Raw genomic sequence first — 18,680 nt, forward strand, 5'->3', positions numbered from 1 at the left:
AAAGATTTGGATTTAAAATCATTTTTCGAACCAACACTAATATATTCTGATAATTTTAAAACAAATTTAGCTTCTTTTTCTTGACCATCTTGGCGCAAAGTACAACTTAATGCAAACAGTAGTTCTTAAGATGAATATGATGCAACTAATGGCATCAATTTTCTTTTCTTTGTTTTACTACTTAAAGTATCAAAATTCACCTGGGACCTGCCTGATACTACAGTTGGATAAGACCAGAGTTTTCTTTATTAATGGAAACAGTTAGTAGAACTTTTTTATTATTAATTACAAATTGAACTGATATTGGTTCATTTTGTAACCATTGCTTGTTATTCTTTTCAAAACAAAACAAAATTTTAGAATTTCTGCATTTATACTTTTGTCAAAGATGCTTTATGAAATTAGACAGGTTATTCATTTGATTAGTTAAGTTTATGCCATTTACAACTGTATCCAAAATATTAAGACTACCTAACTTCAAGTTTTCTTTGTATTAATTATGAATAAATATCAATATTTTTCATGTCTTAACAGTATAAAAATTTCATTTACAAAATCTTATAAATAAGTGTTTTAAGATGTATTAATAATAAAACAAGTTTGTAACACTAATCTAGTCAAGCTGAGACCCAATTATTGCATAACCATTTAGAATAAAATTCATATAATGTTTTCGCCACATACATCAGTTAACTTGTAAAAATCATTATTAGAAACCAGGCGGACATCCACGGACTATAAACCAAACTTATATTGATAATATACATAATGAACTATGTATTTCAAGTCTCAAGTTACTGGACCGCTTTAGGACTGTAAAAGTATTACTACATAAGTGAAATTTTAATTAAAAAAACTACTTCAAATACATCGTCATTTGAAATCATTTTATTTGTCATAACTTTTGTGCTAAATTGTGTTGTAATATCTTATTTGAAAGGTCATACTTGATTTTATTAAATTATGCAATAAAAAGAAAAGTTTTAAAATTAAAATCTATTCTATGCTTATTAGTAACACAAAAAATATTTTCAAATTAAAAAAAAATTGGAAAAATTTTTTTTTTAAAAAAAAACAAGCTTTTCATTCTACTGCTTAGAAGCATACGTCATGATAATTATACAAAAATATATACACTTTATAAAAACTAAATGTTTAAGCTATAAAATGGTATATAATAATGTAAATTTTAAAAAAATCTATTCTTTTTACTTTTGTTTACCACAAAAAAAATTAAACATATTTAAAATAATTTTGTTGTAAACTTATTTTGCATATTTTGCATTGAGAATTTTTCTTTTTTTCTTTTTTTTAAATCCTAGGATGGAAGGCTGAGAAGGAGGGGGGGGGGGTTTTAAATAAATCCCACTGTCCACCTTTTTATACCAATGACTATATTAGTCTTAAACTACTAAACAATACTATAAAGGTATTGATTGTTAAAATATTTTAAAAAACATTTCAATATCTTTGGTTTTAAAATTTATGATTTTTAAAATCGTAAAAAGATCTCAATTTTGAGAGCTTACTTTGAAATAAGATGTATTTATTGATTTGATATAATGAAAATAAATTGTTTCTCAAACTTAAACTAAAAAAAAATGTTTTTAAATTGAATTTTAATAATTATTAATTCATTTATGTATTTAAAAAAAAACCTCCAGGAAGTTAGGGGGGTGGGAGCAGATTTGGTCAGAGCCCCCCTGGCCCTCTCTTAGCCCATGACTATAAATGTCCTAAACTAGTCAATAAGTAACACTATTTAATGTTTTGTTCAAATTAATGTTTTAAAATCAATTTGATTGCTTTTGTTACAAAATTTAAATTTTTCTAAAAAGACACAATTTTTAAACACAAATTTTGAACAAGTATTAGAGAGACAATTGATAAATCTAATTTTTTTCAGTAGACCTAAGATGAAATATTGATATACAATTAAACTTTTTACTCTGAACTTTGGGCCACAGTCTTCATTTTACCATCAAAATTCATGAATTTTGGAGTCCATAATTTTGAACAAAATTGGATAAACAAGGCATTTCCTGAGACAATCGAGCCTTGAGGGGGCTATTTTTGGATTCCTCCAGTAAAAATCTATTGAGGTATCAAATTTTAGAAAATTTCCCCAAGCCGTTATGAAGATACTATATGTCAAAGTTGAGTCAGCATTATTCAACTGACGATATCTCTTGAACCCATGTATATTTGTAACTAAAATTTTTGCAGTTATTATTTTTCTAATATGGACTGCAAGTGAGGTAAAATTGAACAAATTCTGAGATGTAAGGGTGTCAAAAATGTTTTTTTTCCGATGATTTCATATGGAATTTCCCAACTTAAATATATGAGATTCATTAAAAAGTTTAATAAAACAATTGTTTTCGTTGCTGTTTATAAAATTAATTGCACAAATTGTTTTAAAAACATTTACATTCATTGTAAAAAATACACTTTTTAACAATATGATATCTTTTGATAATTTAAATATGTAATTTAATGTATACAATCTTTAAAAGCAATTTCTCACTTTATTACCTTAGACCTTTGCATATTTTTAAAATATTTTCAAAAATCTTAAAAGCCGTTGTTAGGTTGTTGAATAAACTAAATAAACGCGTGGTTAGGAATAGAGTGTGATCACACGCCTTTCCTGTCCATGATATATATATATATATATATATATATATATATATATATATATATATATATATATATATATATATATATATATATATATATAAATGGTTGCATTTGGGAGTACAGAAGGTAAAAAATGATTCTTTTGCCAACAAATAGGTCACTTTTAATTACTTTTGACTTTCGCCCAATATTTCCGTGTTGTCAGAAAGTTAAAACCATTAATTTAATCACAAATCAATCGTTTTTTAAAAAAACCGCAAAACGCAAATTTAATTGACCAGAATGGTTTTAAAAACGTTCTGATGTTTTAAAAACATTCTGAATGTTTTTAATAGATAAACAACGTTTTTATTTTTATTTATTTTAATAAAATGTTTTTATTTTTTTACTGTAAATCATGCACGGAGTGTTGCTATATCGACTATCTTATAGCCTGACTCGCAAGGGTGTGCTGCTACATTGACTGACAAATAGTCTGACTCGCAATGGAGTGCTGCTACATCAACTGACAATTAGCCTGACTTGCAACAGAGTGCTGCTACATCGACTATCTTATAGCCTGACTCGTAAGGAGTGCTGCTACATCGACTGAGAGTTTGGTTGGGGCAGGCAGCCTATCAAGTAATAAAAAAAAAAATTCCAGTCTTGCATTTTTATTTTTTTTTTGCGTCAACAAAATACAGAAAAACTTCCTGACAACCAGTTAGGAGTTATATATATGTACATAAATTTTTATATAATTTTGCTACTTTTAAGATCCATTATGACATATTTTTGAAAAAACTTCTTTTTTCAAAATAATGGGGACCTCTTAAAAAGTAAAGTTAATTGAGCTGTCCCTAAAACACAATATTTAAGTTTGCAATTTTAAACTAATTTTTCTGACCACAAACCACATCAAATCAAAGGGTAGCCCAAACAAAGTTCAAAAATTATTTTTTTTATATACAATTTTGAAATGGTCTAATATACACACACAATTCTTAATATTATGTCATAAAAAGCATTAATTAATGACATTATGGAAACCTGTCCAAACCACACAAATATAAAACCATAGGTATTAAACTTTAAAATATATTATTATGAAAAAATACAAAAAAATAAATAATTAAAATAAGACTAACAACAATAACAAAATTGTGAGTACAAACCAATAAACTTATTACTTACAGGGTTTAAATGATACAAAATAGGAAAGTATCCTTCTTTCTTGATAGCGATTCTTTTAATATCTGCTGAAGGAGCCATTAAAAAAATTATTTACCTAAAAAACAAAAGCAAAATAATTATATAAAATAAAGTATGTTTGTTAAAATATTGTTAAAATATCCTTTTATTTATTATACTATTCTAATATTTTGGATATTTTGTTCTGAAGATTTACTTAAAAGTTTTACATTACATATATTCATTCAACTTTAAACAATCATTATAAACAATCTGGATTAAACTTTGCATTGCAAAATTTGAAATCAGTAAAATACATGAGAACTGTGCAGCCCTAAAATAAACAGTAGCAGTTAACTATGAATGCGTATTTAGATAACATATCTGGCGTCAAACTTAAATAGCCTGCTGCCAGAGGCTTCAGTACATACATCTATTTTATAGCTTGCTGTCACAAAGAGTGCTGCTACATTGAGTTAGGTTTTGGATTAGGGCAGCAACATTTTCTTTCATATCTTGTTTTTTGTTACTTTTTCTGAAAATTCAGTATGCTGTAAAGATAAGTAAAGCAAATTATTATCTATTTACACTATAGTGTTATACTTTAGTTAGTTTTATATCCTGATCATGGTGTTAAACAGATCCCATATTGGGACAGATAAGAATTGTTAGCTATGAAGGTGACATTAAGCATAGAAAAGGGAAAAGTCTAATTGAACTGTGACAGATCCCTCAAATAATTTATGTATAAGATGAAGAGGAGCTTGCAAACTTTGGATAATATTCTGTTGTATACATACTTATGTTGGCTTAACAATAGGTTAACAACAGAGAGGATATCAAGTTATAAAATACTATCTTAACTATTCATTATCATATTTACATAAGAAATAGGTATTTTAGACACCCACCTAAACTAGATACTTGTGGATTCATGGACATTAAGCATAAATGTTTAGTTCACGGTTCCAAAGTATTGTTATATTAAAAAAAGGCTGTTTTGGTTAAAACAATAAGTTTATTGAAACATACATAACAAAGATTGTAAAATTGGGCACAAATTTTGATGTCAGTAATAAATATTATATCCTGATTCCCTTAAATAGCATTGAAAAACCATTGTTATGCCACTCGATACACCTTTTCTCAATTATCTACTTTTGTTTTTTAAGACTAAATCTTGTTCTGATTCTCAATCATATAAAAAGATAGTTAAAAAAATCAAAGGAAAGTATTCTAAAACTTGATAATGATGTTCAAAAACCATAACGAAACCTAATTGTCATCCTTCTAACATTCTATAAAGAATAAATTCATATAAAACAAACTTTATAAAAAAAATGTATAAACAAATTTCCGGGTAGCTGATGATTATGGCTGATTAAATAAAAAAAATTTTAAGGTTTTGTTTTGAACCAGCTTATTACGATATATTTGTTTTCGTTCTATTTTTTTAATGGTGACTAAGAATCCGCAAAAGTGAATGCCCCGCAAAATTGAATGCCTCCGCAAAATTGAATGCTCTTTTCCGTTTCCGCGACCAAAATTCGAGTCGTAAAAAATTTCTGGTCTAATTTTTTTAAGTTGGACGCAGGGCCGGTGTAGGAGGTACGAAGTACTTAACCGGTACGGATCACTGTACAGTAATTCCTACCTAACGGTACCGATTACTTGACAAGTGACTCCTACCTAGGTGCCGGACACTGTACTTGGGTACCGAACACTTAACATTTTACTTTGCCGTGTAAATGTTTTATAAATATGTAAAAAACGTGGAAAATGATACTAGCATTAGCAAAAAAAAATTAAAATCAAACGTCTTAAATTTAGTATTTATCAAATTTTTTATTTTATGTAGTAATGTTTTTATATCAAATTACGATTATAATGTAGTATATTTTATAGCCGTTTTGAAATGATTTAATAGATATTTATATGACTTTAATAAAGTGTGTGTGTATGTGTATGAAGTGTGTGTGTGTATAAAGTGTGTGTATGTGTATATATTTATATATGTTGTGTTTGTATGTATATATGTGTGTATATAAAAGTGTATATGTGTGTATATAAAAGTGTGTGTGTATGTGTATGAAGTGTGTGTGTATAAAGTGTGTGTGTATGTGTATATATTTATATATGTTGTGTTTGTATGTATATATATATTTATATATATTTATACGTGTGTGTCTTTGTGTGTATGTGTTTGAGAGCCAATGAATTTATAAATGTAGGTTTATATAGTATTAGTTACTCTCCTGAGCGACCACTTCTATGTTCTTATTGTTATCGTTTTATTTTCATCTTTATAATTAACATTGTTATTCTTCTTATTGTTACTGTTGTTAGTTATTACTGTTAGTACTTATATACTTATTTTAAATGTTTGGCTACTATTATTATTTTTATAATTAACATTGTTATTTTTATTATTTTTACTTTTGTTAGCCATTGCTGTTAATTATTATTACAGTATTATTATTATTAATTACTTTTTTCTTTTTCTATTAATTTGCTGTTTGGTTTATATATTGTTTCAAATTTATGGTGAATATTTGTAGGTCGTCGCGTTTTTGTCAGTTACATAACTGTTTGTGACTGATCCTAACTTTATATTTTTTATAAAGTGAAATAAAATGATTGATTGATTGTAATATTTTATGAATATGCTATGAACACCTCTTTTATGTATTTTAGTATAAAATGGCAGAAAAAAATTCAACAGAGATTGGTGAGTCAAGATCATTTGAAAAAATAATTAAAGAACCAAACTTTTATGATATTGAGAATTATTTATCATCAGGAATTTTTCCTGAACATTTACAAGGAAGAGAAAACATAGGTATTAAAACAAACTTTAAAAAACAAAGTGACAGATTTGTAATTGTTAATGGTATGTTACATTACAAATATAAAAAAATCTTACAAGTTACTTCTGGTCCAGAAACCTTATGTGTTGTCAAAGATCAAATGTTGCGTGATCAGTACAAAAAAGCAGCACATGATGGATTAGGCACATCAACTGAATCGAAGGCTTTAGGTGGACATGTTGGGAGAGATAAAACAATATGGAAATTGATTGATTCCGGCTATTGGTGGCCTAATATGAATAAAGATATTCGAAACTATGTTGCCACTTGTGTATCTTGTCAAAAATCAAATTCAAAAATGAAAAAAGTTTCTCCAGAGTTGCATTCAATACCAGTTCCAACAAAAGTATGGCATCAAGTTGGTGTTGATCTCTGTAGTCTTCCTAAAAATCCAGAAGGTTATGTTGGTATTTGTGTAGTCGTTGATTACTTTTCAAAATGGGTTGAAGCAAAGCCTATTTATAATAAAAGTGCTGAAGAGGTATCCAGATTTCTTTATGAACTTATATGTCGTCATGGTTGTACATCAATTCAAATTAATGATCAAGGTCGAGAATTTTGTAATAAAGTTTCTGAAAATTTGTTTGATCTCACTGGAACCTGTCAACGTATTACTTCAGCTTACCATCCTCAAGCAAATGGTCTAGTTGAAAGAGCTAATAGAACTATACAGGGCTCTATGCTTAAAGTTCTAAATGGAGAGCAAGAAAAATGGCCTCTTTCATTAGATGGCATATTGTTTGCATTTCGAACAACTCGCCACAAGTCAACTGGAGTTACTCCCTTTCAAATTATGTATGCCAGGAGCTGATGTTACATTGCATCAATAATGAGCAAAGCTTAATTCTTGATGTACCTGTTGATTTAGACAAAGAAGAAGGTATTTTTTTAAATAAATGAATAAAATTAATTTATTAAATTTTACTTATTTCATTTAGTTTTTATTTTAAGGTATTTTGGAACTGGTTGATTTGCATGAAAACTTGAAACAAATTAAAAATATCCAGTGTATAATTCATGAAGAAGTAGAAAAAAATATAAAGAAATCTCAATTGAGACAAAAGAAGGACTATGAAAAACGTCACAAAAACCAAATTCAATTCAATATAGGTGATGAAGTTTTTGTTTACAATCTTAGACGAGCTGATAGAAAGGGGGATAAAGGAAAATCTGTTTGGGATGGCCCGTATGAAGTTATAGAAATATTTATTGATAAAGGACTTTATCAGTTGAAACAAAAGAATGGGGAAATACTTCGTACCAATCACCATGGTTCAAATATGAAACTTTTCGAGAAAAGATCTGAGATTGAAACACCTAAAAAAAGATGCGATGAGGTGTCTGATATTAAATCTAAACCTTTAAAAATTGTTGAAGTTCTTGTTAGCAAATCAAACTCTTTTACACCCACCAATAGTAAATGGAGAACAAGAAAATGCTCTTTGTTGAAGATTGAAGATGAAATACCTTATAAGAAAGGCTTTGCTATACGAAAAAAAAAGTTACAATTGGGCAAACCGATCAAGGTTGATAAAATGGAAGGTGATGGAAATTGCTTATTTCGAGCCTTGAGTCAGGAAGTTTGTCTAAGCCAAGAATTTTATAAAATACTGCGTCAACTAGCAATCAATACTCTTTTGAAAGCAGAATATAGAAACGCTTTTGATGCTTATATATCAAAATCGGTTATAAAATACATCAGTGATTCAAAAATGGACACTGACCATATATGGGGCACTGATGTTGAAATATATGCATTAGCAACTGCCCTGGATACTCCAATTGCTGTGTATTGTAAGCCTCCTGAAGCTTTAGTATTTTCGTGGTATTTTTACAAACCTCTTCTTAAAGATGCCAATAATTTTAAACTGATGGAAATTAAAGAAAACGACCAAATAGTTTATCTTCAAAATACTGGTGTACATTATGATAGAGTTGTAACTGTTGGTTGATTTTTGTTTCCATTAAGTTATGTTTTTATTGACTATTTATTGACTATTGTTCTGTATATTTATATTTCTTATTGACTTTATTTTAAGATTGTTTTGACTATTCTTGTAAATCCAGGATATTAATCCTTTGACGTAGTGAAGAAATAAGACAACTTTATATATCGATAAAGGGCATCGCAAATTTTAAAAGATAATCTTAGGGGAGAAGTGGAACAGCCCAAAAATTATAATTCAGAGAGGCGCCTAATCACTTATCTAATGTGAACAATTAGATTTCCTCACTATTCATCAGAATTTGCTTTGTTTCCCTACGTGCGCTAGTAATCCTAATTTTGAAATGTATCTTAAAAAAGTGTTTATATAAGGGTGAGGTGGAAAAAAATATATATATTTATGCACCGCTGATTAAATGCATAATTCGATTGGTGAAATCTTTTTAACATTTTCATGTCGACTAGGCGATTTTATATCAAGTTATTTGAAGTGTTAAAATCTTGCTTTAAACTTATTTGTCCCACTTCTACTCCCACTTATCCCACTTCACCCTAAAAGCACGGTTTCACTAAAACTAAAAATGTATATACTTAGTTATAATTTCCTGATTAAAAAGGGGATTGAATCGATGCCCAAAAATAAGGTTTTATGTTAAAAACTGGTTTCGCTCAGTTCAAACTTCAAATAAAAAAGATATTGCAATTGCCCAAAACAAAAAACTCCTTTTGCAAATTAGAAATATTTTTTAGCCTAAATCGTGTTATAAAATAATAAAATCTAATTTTCAGTTTATGAGAAATAAATAATTTTATACAAAAAATATTGATATTTTCTTCAAACACGTTTTCTTTGCCGTTAGTACATGTTACCTAAGTTAAGTGTTTGGTGCCTGGCCGGTAGGAATTACTGTACAGTGATTTTCACCTAGGCAGTGAGTACTGTACAGTGTTTGTTACCTTTCGGTACGGCTAACTGTACAGTTTACGCTACCGTTAAGTCAATCCTGCCTACTACACCGGTTTAACCGCTTGGCGAACTAGGCGGCCGCCTAGGGCGGCAAGTTTTCTAGGGCGGCACTAAAACTAGCTGCATAAAAAATAAATATATATTAAAAGCATTGCCAAAATCTTTTTTAAGTCTTTTTTGAATTAAATTGATTTGAAAGAGTAAAACAAAATCGTCAAATAAAACAAAAGAATACATACTTTTGATACTTTTGTTTTATTTGACGTAATTTTTTAAAATACTTTTTATGCAGAATCAAATTTTGTAGAAATTAATACAGTGCAAAGTTTTCCTTACTCATTTAAAGAAAGTTTTAGCACGTTTAACTTTATTGTGAAAATTGTTTTTACTGGCGTGTTAATTTAGAAATAGTAAGAATTTAAATAAATAGCAATTACGAAGTAGTATAGTAACAAATTAACTGATTTATATTGTGTTTTTATACTAATAGAGTGTTATTATTTATATTTATGGAGCTTTAAAAGTTTTGAAATGTAACTTTAAAACATTTATAAAGAAGTTAAAATAATATTTTAATTTAAAGATATTAAAGATGCACGAGGTGATCATTTTCATCATATTTAGCAGTTTCCTTCGATATTTCAATCCACGATGGCAGAAAGAAAAAAATTGCCAGGTGCGCAATTTCGCAAACTACGGGCTGCGAACGAAGCGTTTGTAACAAAACAGGTTGTTTCGCTGTTAAAGTATCTATGTTCGCCGCAGAGAAATGAAAATGGCACAGACGAGTTAAACAATCAAATTGAAGCAGCCAAGGAAGTCGATGAGATGAAAGTATCAGAGAGTTTGAGTTACATAATGTAATACACGAAACACACAAAGAATCTGAAGCGCATAAAATCGATAAATTCTCTGGTCTATATGCTAACTATTGTGATACAGCTACTTGAATCATATTTGATGATGAAATGCGCCAACTTTTGATCAAACATAGACCAAAACAAGTCGATCAGTTTGACTTTCCTAAGAACAGTATGCAAACAAAATTTTCAAAAAACTATTACAACCGCCGGCTTGTCAATTGAGATGAAGTTCGCAGACATTGGCTGCAGTATTCTGTAAGTAATGACTATGTGTATTGCTTCTGCTGCAAACTGTTAACCAATTGCACAACAGGTGCGTCATCTCTTTCTTCCAATGGTTTACATGATTGAAAAAACATGTCCGCAATTCTGTCAGGGAATGAGAAAAGCAGTGAACATCTAGCACATTTTCAGTCATGGAAAGAGTTCGAACTGCGACTGCGAAACAATAAAACAGTTGATGCCGAACACTTGCGTCTTGTTAAAAAAGAAAGACAGTATTGGCAGCAAATCTTGAAGCGGTGGATAGCTTTAGTTAGAGTTCTTGGTATACAAAATCTTGCTTTTCGTGGAACACATGAGAAACTGAATATTGCTGGTAATGGAAACTTTCTGAAATTTGTGGAATTTTTAGATTTATTTGACCCACTTATGGACCCACTTGGACCCACGTATAACTGAAACTATCATTAAGCAATTTATAGCAAACGCTATTTCTAGTTTTAAATAGGTAGAAAAATTCAAAGTTAACTTTAACTTTGCTATTCTTGACACGGCAATACAATTGGTTGAAGAAAAATTTACTCTTATGTAAACAATAAGTTTGTTGTTTGGTTTTGTCTGTGATGTTCACTGTTTACAGAGTGTAACTAACAAAGATGTTATGGAACATTGCTTGAATCTTGAGAAAGCTTTGCAATATGGAGACTCCAAAGATATCCATGCAGTTGATCTATGTAGTGAACTGAAATCAATTGCGACTGTATTTACTAATTTTTGTATAAAAAAATAATCTAACAGATTGTGTCCCCAACACTGTTATAGCTTTATAAATCCTCTTGACACTTCTAGTTCCGTGGCAAGCGGTGAGAAAAGATTCTCAAAACTCAAGCTGACAAAAACATATTTGAGAACGTCTATGCAGCAAGAAAGACTTGCTGGATTAGCTACTCTGTCAAGTGAACATGATATTGCTGGAAACATTGAACTGACGGAACTTGTTTCTACATTTGCAAAAACAAAATCACAAAAAGTGTAGTTTTGAAATTATTTATTAATAAATTATAAAGTTACACGAATATAAGTTTATTTATGATTATGCATTTATTAATCTGGATGTAAACAAAAATGGTAAAGTAAGTTGAAGGAGGGTGGTGGGAGGGGGTGGGGCGCAGTATGTCAGATTCGCCCAGGGCGCCAAAAACTCTGGCGCCGGCCCTAGTTGGATGAATTTAACTCTGAAAAAGTTATCCAAAGTGGGTTGCAGTTAATAATGATAATAAAAATTTCTTACTTTATTTTTTATTTAAATATATTAATATTTAAATAAAAAATAAAGAAAGAAATTTTTATGTTTGGTTCAGTCTACACTTAAATATGCAGTTAAGTAACGAAGGTCCGTGGCCTAATTGGTTAAAAGGAATTGGTTAAAAACTGAATGTTTTAATGTGTTAATATGTTGAAATAGGAGTTATTTTTTGTTCATGCAAGAAAATATGTATTTTTACACATTTTTCGTATTATTTTAATCATAATAAATAAGTCTACATAAAGATGCTTGATAAACCAAATGTTACCTCTTCTATACACACAGTTTTACATTTGAAATTGATACTTACATTAATATCTTTCTTTTTAGCTACAGACTTAAGTCAGACACTCAGAATATCTTCTTGAGCAATGACATTTTTGATTTTCAAAAAGTCTTAAAACCTAAAATAAGGAATTAACTTTAAAATCTCTAACTAAGTATGGACCTAACACACTAAGGACCATTTGCGAATTTTTTTATAAATGAAGTAAAAGATAAGTATGAGTTTATCTCTGATGTTTCTATGTGACTTTTTAACTAATTTTCAAAAAATTGGCAGCCATTTTTAAAAAATATTTTTTTATTTGATTAAAAAAAAAAAACTATTTTTAAGGCTTTATCTTGAATGTTAAAATGTAAATGTTATACAATTTTTTATTTATTTGTCACTAGACATTTAAAAAAATTTTTTTTTAATTTTATAGTTGATAAAATATATTTCATAAAAATAATATTTATTAGTTAAGTATAAATAGTATATATATAAAACAGTATGAAAAAATGTTTATATCTTAACTTGCAACATGTGACTGGTTACACATCAGTACTGTCCGTGTTTAACCAAGAAAGTAATCAGATCATTTTATGAAGTAAGTTTATATTTATTCTACATTATTGTGTTATTAGGGTAATTTAACACACTAAATATTACTTTTTATTTTATTTGGCTGAGGTAAACAGGCTTTGTGAGAAAAATGCTTGAAAGTTTTTGAAGTTCCAAGTTTTATCTTTTTATTATTAGATCTTCATAATTGTTTATATTAAATATTATTTTTACTTTTATATTTTTCTTTTGTTTTCTGTTTTATTTCGTATTCATGAATTTCAAAGTTAGGTTCATTAAATTTTAAAATTGTCTGGATTTTATTCTGCAATTTTTTTTGTATACTTGTATTGTAACTTCATTAAATATTTTTATGAAGGATAAATTTTTTACTTGGTCACATGTTATTAACTTATTATTAAGTTATTATTAAATTGATAAACATTTTGATTATCGAAGTTTATTATTAATTACAACAGTTTTCTTATTGAAAGACCTCCAGGAACGTAAAGACTGGTACTACTGTGAATAAAAAGTATAAACAACTACAAAAAATTGTTTTAAGAATTATAATTAGTATATTCAAACGACTATTTGAATATGTTACATTATATAAGTAAAGAACTGAAGCATTCACAAATTTTCTATTTTTACAGATTTAAATGTTAATATTTTTTCATACAAATGTTGGTGTATATCTTAAAAAACTGTGTTGTTCTCATTTATATTCATTAGTATTCATTTATATGTTGCATATTCAAAACCAAAAACAATTTGTAGTCTGTTTTTCAAAGTTGATAAACATCTGATACAAGGTATCAGATATACTTTGTATGGGGTTAAAGTAATCTGATACAAGGTTATTAAAAACGTTGATGTTTGTGTTACGGTTATCTAAGTAAAGCCATGATCCAAGCAGGGATGTGGAGTCCCAAAGGACTCCGGATTTGTATGTCACAAAAAGATTACTTCAAGTATTGCGAATTTTAAAATAGGTATCACAGATGAAATGACATGCAAAGCTGCATAGTTTTATGGCTTTTTATTAAAAAGTTTGTGCTGACTAATATCAAAAAGATTGTACACGCAACAAATTTTTTGGTTTCATTTCATTTCTGAAAATCATTTTGTTTTTTGATTATATCTCGATTTCAGAGTCTATATTTATTCAAATTAATTAATATGTTTTTTTTAGATTTGGATTTTCTTTATATCATTTCAAGATATTTTCATATAACCTATAAAAAGATAAGATATTCAAAATATGAAAACATTTTATTTCTATTAGTTTTCATAAATATTGCCTGTTATAAAAACATCAATAAGTAAATTAAGGTGTAGATGTATATAGTAGTTCTATTGGTTTAAGGTTAAGTTATTATATTGGTTTAAGAATAAATTATTCTATTGGATTAAGATTAAGTTAAGGTTAGCTATTTAATCCACAACATATCTAAAGCTAGGCTGTTCAACAAGCTATGCAAATTACAGTGTGTGTAGATTTATGAAATAGAGTTTACAAATTGAATGAAAGTAGAACATGTATGATAAATTGATAGGACAGAAATTTTTTATTTTTGTTTTTAGGTATTGGCAGGCTGTATTTGATGACTTACTTTCCTGCTACGAAATCAAAAGAACCTTTAGCTATAAATCAATTTAAAATAACTTTCATAGCAGCATTTTTTAAGAAGAATTTTCCAATTATTTTATTTACTAATTAGATTACTTATATTTAATAATTTCTATAATTGATATTTAAAGATTGTTTAATTTTGGCGTTTTACAAAATTTTAAGTTTAAATAATTATTTTACATATACATTTATTTTACATTTTTAGTTTTTAATAATTAATTCTTATTCAGAAATGCAATTATAATTGTAGTGTCCATCTTTTTATTATTTTTTCTGCAAATATCAAGTAGATATTATGTTATTGTGTTAAAGTATAATCTCAAGATATAGTTTAAAAAGAATTTTTTTAACTATATCTTGATTTCTTATAAATCAAATTTAAGTTTAGCGCAAAATGTCTTTACCGATAGAAACCACTCGCAAAAACTTTTGATATTGATTGGTCTATTAAAATTTAACTGTTATTTTCACATGGTTTCCACTTACTATGTGACTGAAAACACGCGCAAACTGGCAATCGGGAGATTTTTAACAAAAATTAACCCCGTGCAAGCATCAAAAGGATCCCTAGATCCTTTCACGGGCAATTTTGACTTAATCTGACTAATTTTATTAGCAAAACAAATCGAAAGAATGAAAATTTGATTTAATTGAATTGGAATTTAGTTGTTTTTTATTGAAAATTCAAATAGTTTATTAAGTTTTTTTTTATTTAGGTGCCCCAAGAATACATAACGGTCTTGTATGCATTTAACTAGGAAGTTCGCGCCTCCTTCCTTACCGTGACGCGAAGATAGGTCCAGCGTTCGTTTCGAACCTGGATCTCCTGCTTCTAAAGCAAGCCCTCTAACCACTGTCCCACGGCCGTCCAGAACATTTTAAAGCAGATTTTCAGTGGACCTATATAAGCATTTTGTTCGGTCCACTGTTATTTTTCTCACCGGTTACTTAGTGGTTTATAACTGACAGCCACTAAAAGGGGCTAGCCAATGACTAGCCACTATATCACATGTTGGTAAGTTACTAGCTGGCCACTTTTAGCGAATGCTACTGGATAGTCCACTAAGCAACCGACAAGCAAAACTCCAATAAACCATTCAAAATACTAATATAGGTCCACTACAATAATGTTTGCCGGAAGTTAGTGCGTTTTAAACTTCAAAAATTTTTCAAAGAATTTGATATACCAGGTAAGCAAAATATTTTTTGTTCTTTAATTCTTTGGTCTTTTTTTTAACTGATTTGGAAAAAAGTTTCGTCATTAACATTATATTATGTCCTTTTTGAGGACACCGCAAAATAATATCAAAGAGTGAATGTAAAGGAGAAAATTTTTTGGGTTTGGTTTCTATGCAAGCTAAATTTGACCCAATTTTGCGAGAGGTTACACTTTTGCCTGCCCGCTCCACAAGCTCAGTCTTAAAACTTAAAATAAGTTCATTTTTGACATGTTAAAAGCAGTCGAAAGTCATTTAATCACAAAAATGGAGAATTGTCCGTTCTTTGCAAAAGATAGGCGAGTTGATCACGTTTTCATAAGTCAGGGTTAGGGTTACTCCATAGTCATATGTTTGATATATTTGAATTCTAAAAACTGCAACATAAAAATCATTCCTTGGATTTCTCGATGCAACAGATACAACTGTTGTAAGATTAACAGAACCGGTGAGTGATTGGTTGACTAAGCAAGAAGAAGAAGCAAGTCCAATGCTATCTGAAGAAGAAGCAAGTCTAATGCTTTGATGAAGCTAGAGTAATGAGCGGTTAAAAAGGTTGGATTAAAAAACTATTTAGAGATTTAATGACTACTACCCCTGTATATGCATTGCTCATCTCATAACCTAAACATGGTTATTAATTAGTCCATAAGTTATATTCTGGAATATTGGAAAACAAAGAATCATATTTTAAAACTTAATGGATGAAGATATACCAAAAAAAAATCTAAATTAGATTTCAGACTAATGGCATAAACTATTAGTTTTATAAAGCTATATATATATATATTATTATACACTTTGTTTGTTTTTTTTACCTATAATTTGGGAGATGAAGAGAATAAATAAATAAACATAAAGATCACATAGTTACATAAACATAAACAACTACATATTTACAAAAACTTTATAAACTTACATAAACATATTTACATAAACTTACATTACATAAACTAAACAAATAATTACGCAAACATAAACCTCAAGTTTTCTCCAAAAATTTACCTAATAATATTTATATTAATATTATTTATATTAATAATATCAATTTATGTTAATAATATTTATAGGCTGTAGTATCCTACTATTTTTACTTTCCAGAATATTCCTTTTACTTAAAGATAAGAACTTTTTTTGGATAGTGGTTATCAAGCTAAAAGAGTACAAAAGACATACGTCCAAAGCTGCGGAGTATGCAAAAAAATACAAAAAGCATGCAGTTACAAGAACATAAGTAACTTGAGTAATATTTGAGATTTAAGCTTATAAGTTTAAAATTCAAGCATAAATTAAAAAAACTTAAAATTAAAAGCTAAATGGTTGAGGTCCCCTAGTAAAAATAAAATAGCAGATATAGACCTGTTACAGTCATAAATAATAGTCTACGGGGTAAAAATGTTGAACTTTGATCACAATGAAAAAAGATTTTTTATTTATTCTTCTACTCGGTGTAGGTAAGCCAATTTACAAATTATTCGAATTCTTTTATTTGAAATTAGCTTGATTTTATCAGCGTATTATGCCCAAATAAGAGCTTTAGATGTTATAACTTCTTTTTTGTTTCAGGTTTTTTTTCATATTTTTATATTAATTTTCAAAACCTTTTTACTACCCTTAATAACGAAATTAAAGAACACCATTTTGGGTTCTTTAGATCAATTTCGCATCGGCGTTACATGAACATGAACTTAGTTATAATCTTTTGAAAAAGTGCCAAAACCCACTATAGATCAGGGTTCTAATCGGTTCTTTCGTATATTAACTACATATAGTTGTCAAGATACAATATTTCTATTAATTTTCACAAAAACTTCTAGAATTCCGAACAAGAAAAAGTTTATAATTAAGAATAATTGCCAATAAACAATTAGAACAGATCATATTAATAAACTATGATGTTCATTTCACCTAAACTACGTATTTATTTATAATCTTATTCAAATTTTCACAAACAATTGTGATTTTAAGATGATTTTTTTTAAAAAAAAAAAAGAGTCTTCCGTCTGGTTTTTTTTTAGATATAAACATTAATAATTTGATACCGCAAAATTTATCATTTAAATTTTTTTCGTCTTTTTAAAATTCCCAGGCTTGATCATTTAACGGAAGTATGCCGTAGTCAACACAACATCATACAGACGCTATAATATTTTAAAATTGCCTTAACTACACCGAGGACCTGCTTTTTCTACAATATTAATGAATAAACTATTAAATTTTAAATAAAAAAATAGTTTCTGAGATATTCATGTTCTTGACTTGAATTTGAAGGGGACGATAGCACTTTTGGACTCAAAAGTTCATTAACACTGTTGGTGGCGTGTGGCTTTTTTAACAGAATTTTTACAACCATTTTTGGAATAAAATTATGAATATCCGATTATGAACAAGGTAATGCAGCTATTATTCTAAAATTAAAAATTACTATTAATAAAACCCTGACTACTTGGTTGGTCGTAGAGTTATTAGATGCCAATTAATTTGGTACTTTATTGAATTTTTTATTTTTTGTTTAAACTGGTAAATAGGCTGCCATTTTTTATAGAGGGTCGTTTGCCCCTTTGTCCGCGTGCCTTGGTAAAATCAGGGCCTTCAAGAGAGGGAGCAAAGGGGGCAAATTCACTTTTGGTTGTTTTTTTTTTCACAATGTAATGATTGAACCCATGAACCCATAACCCATTTTCGTTTTACCAGCTCTACTGGTATAGATCCAGAGCTTCAGAAGCGAATCAATTCTGAGACAGTTAAATAGAGGGCATTTCTTCGTGGATCTTTGGATGTACTCTTTTCTCTAGCTTCTAGGAATTTAGCTTTTCTAGGTAATTTATTATAAGGCTCTCTCAATATCAATTTTAATTATTTATATAATTATCGTAATAATTTAATTATAATTATTATATACAATTATGTTTGCAGGTGAAACAATACAATATGATCTGAATTTGACTAGTGTGCTTGCAGTTGAATCAGCCATTGAGATCAAATTATTTTATACAGACTTTTTAGTGCAAATTGTGTCCG

General features: G+C 28.5%; 1 protein-coding gene across 1 annotated transcript; it reads left to right on the forward strand.

The window, feature by feature from the left end:
- Window positions 1-7,487: 7,487 nt before the first annotated feature.
- Window positions 7,488-8,665, forward strand: LOC136075279 (uncharacterized). Its single transcript, XM_065787897.1, has 2 exons — window positions 7,488-7,557; window positions 7,629-8,665. Exons 1-2 carry the CDS (start codon window positions 7,488-7,490, stop codon window positions 8,627-8,629), a joined length of 1,071 nt encoding a protein of 356 aa, XP_065643969.1. The 3' UTR covers window positions 8,630-8,665.
- The last annotated feature ends 10,015 nt before the right edge of the window (window positions 8,666-18,680 follow it).

The sequence above is a fragment of the Hydra vulgaris genome, chromosome 01 (genome assembly GCF_038396675.1).
Source record: "Hydra vulgaris chromosome 01, alternate assembly HydraT2T_AEP".
In the NCBI taxonomy this organism is placed as follows: domain Eukaryota; kingdom Metazoa; phylum Cnidaria; class Hydrozoa; order Anthoathecata; family Hydridae; genus Hydra; species Hydra vulgaris.

Coding starts and splice junctions, on each gene's coding strand:
- LOC136075279 (XM_065787897.1), top strand. CDS start 7,488: ATGTTACATTGCATCAATAATGAGCAAAGCTTAATTCTTGATGTACCT. Junction 7,558..7,628: donor TGATTTAGACAAAGAAGAAG/GTATTTTTTTAA, acceptor TTTTATTTTAAG/GTATTTTGGAACTGGTTGAT.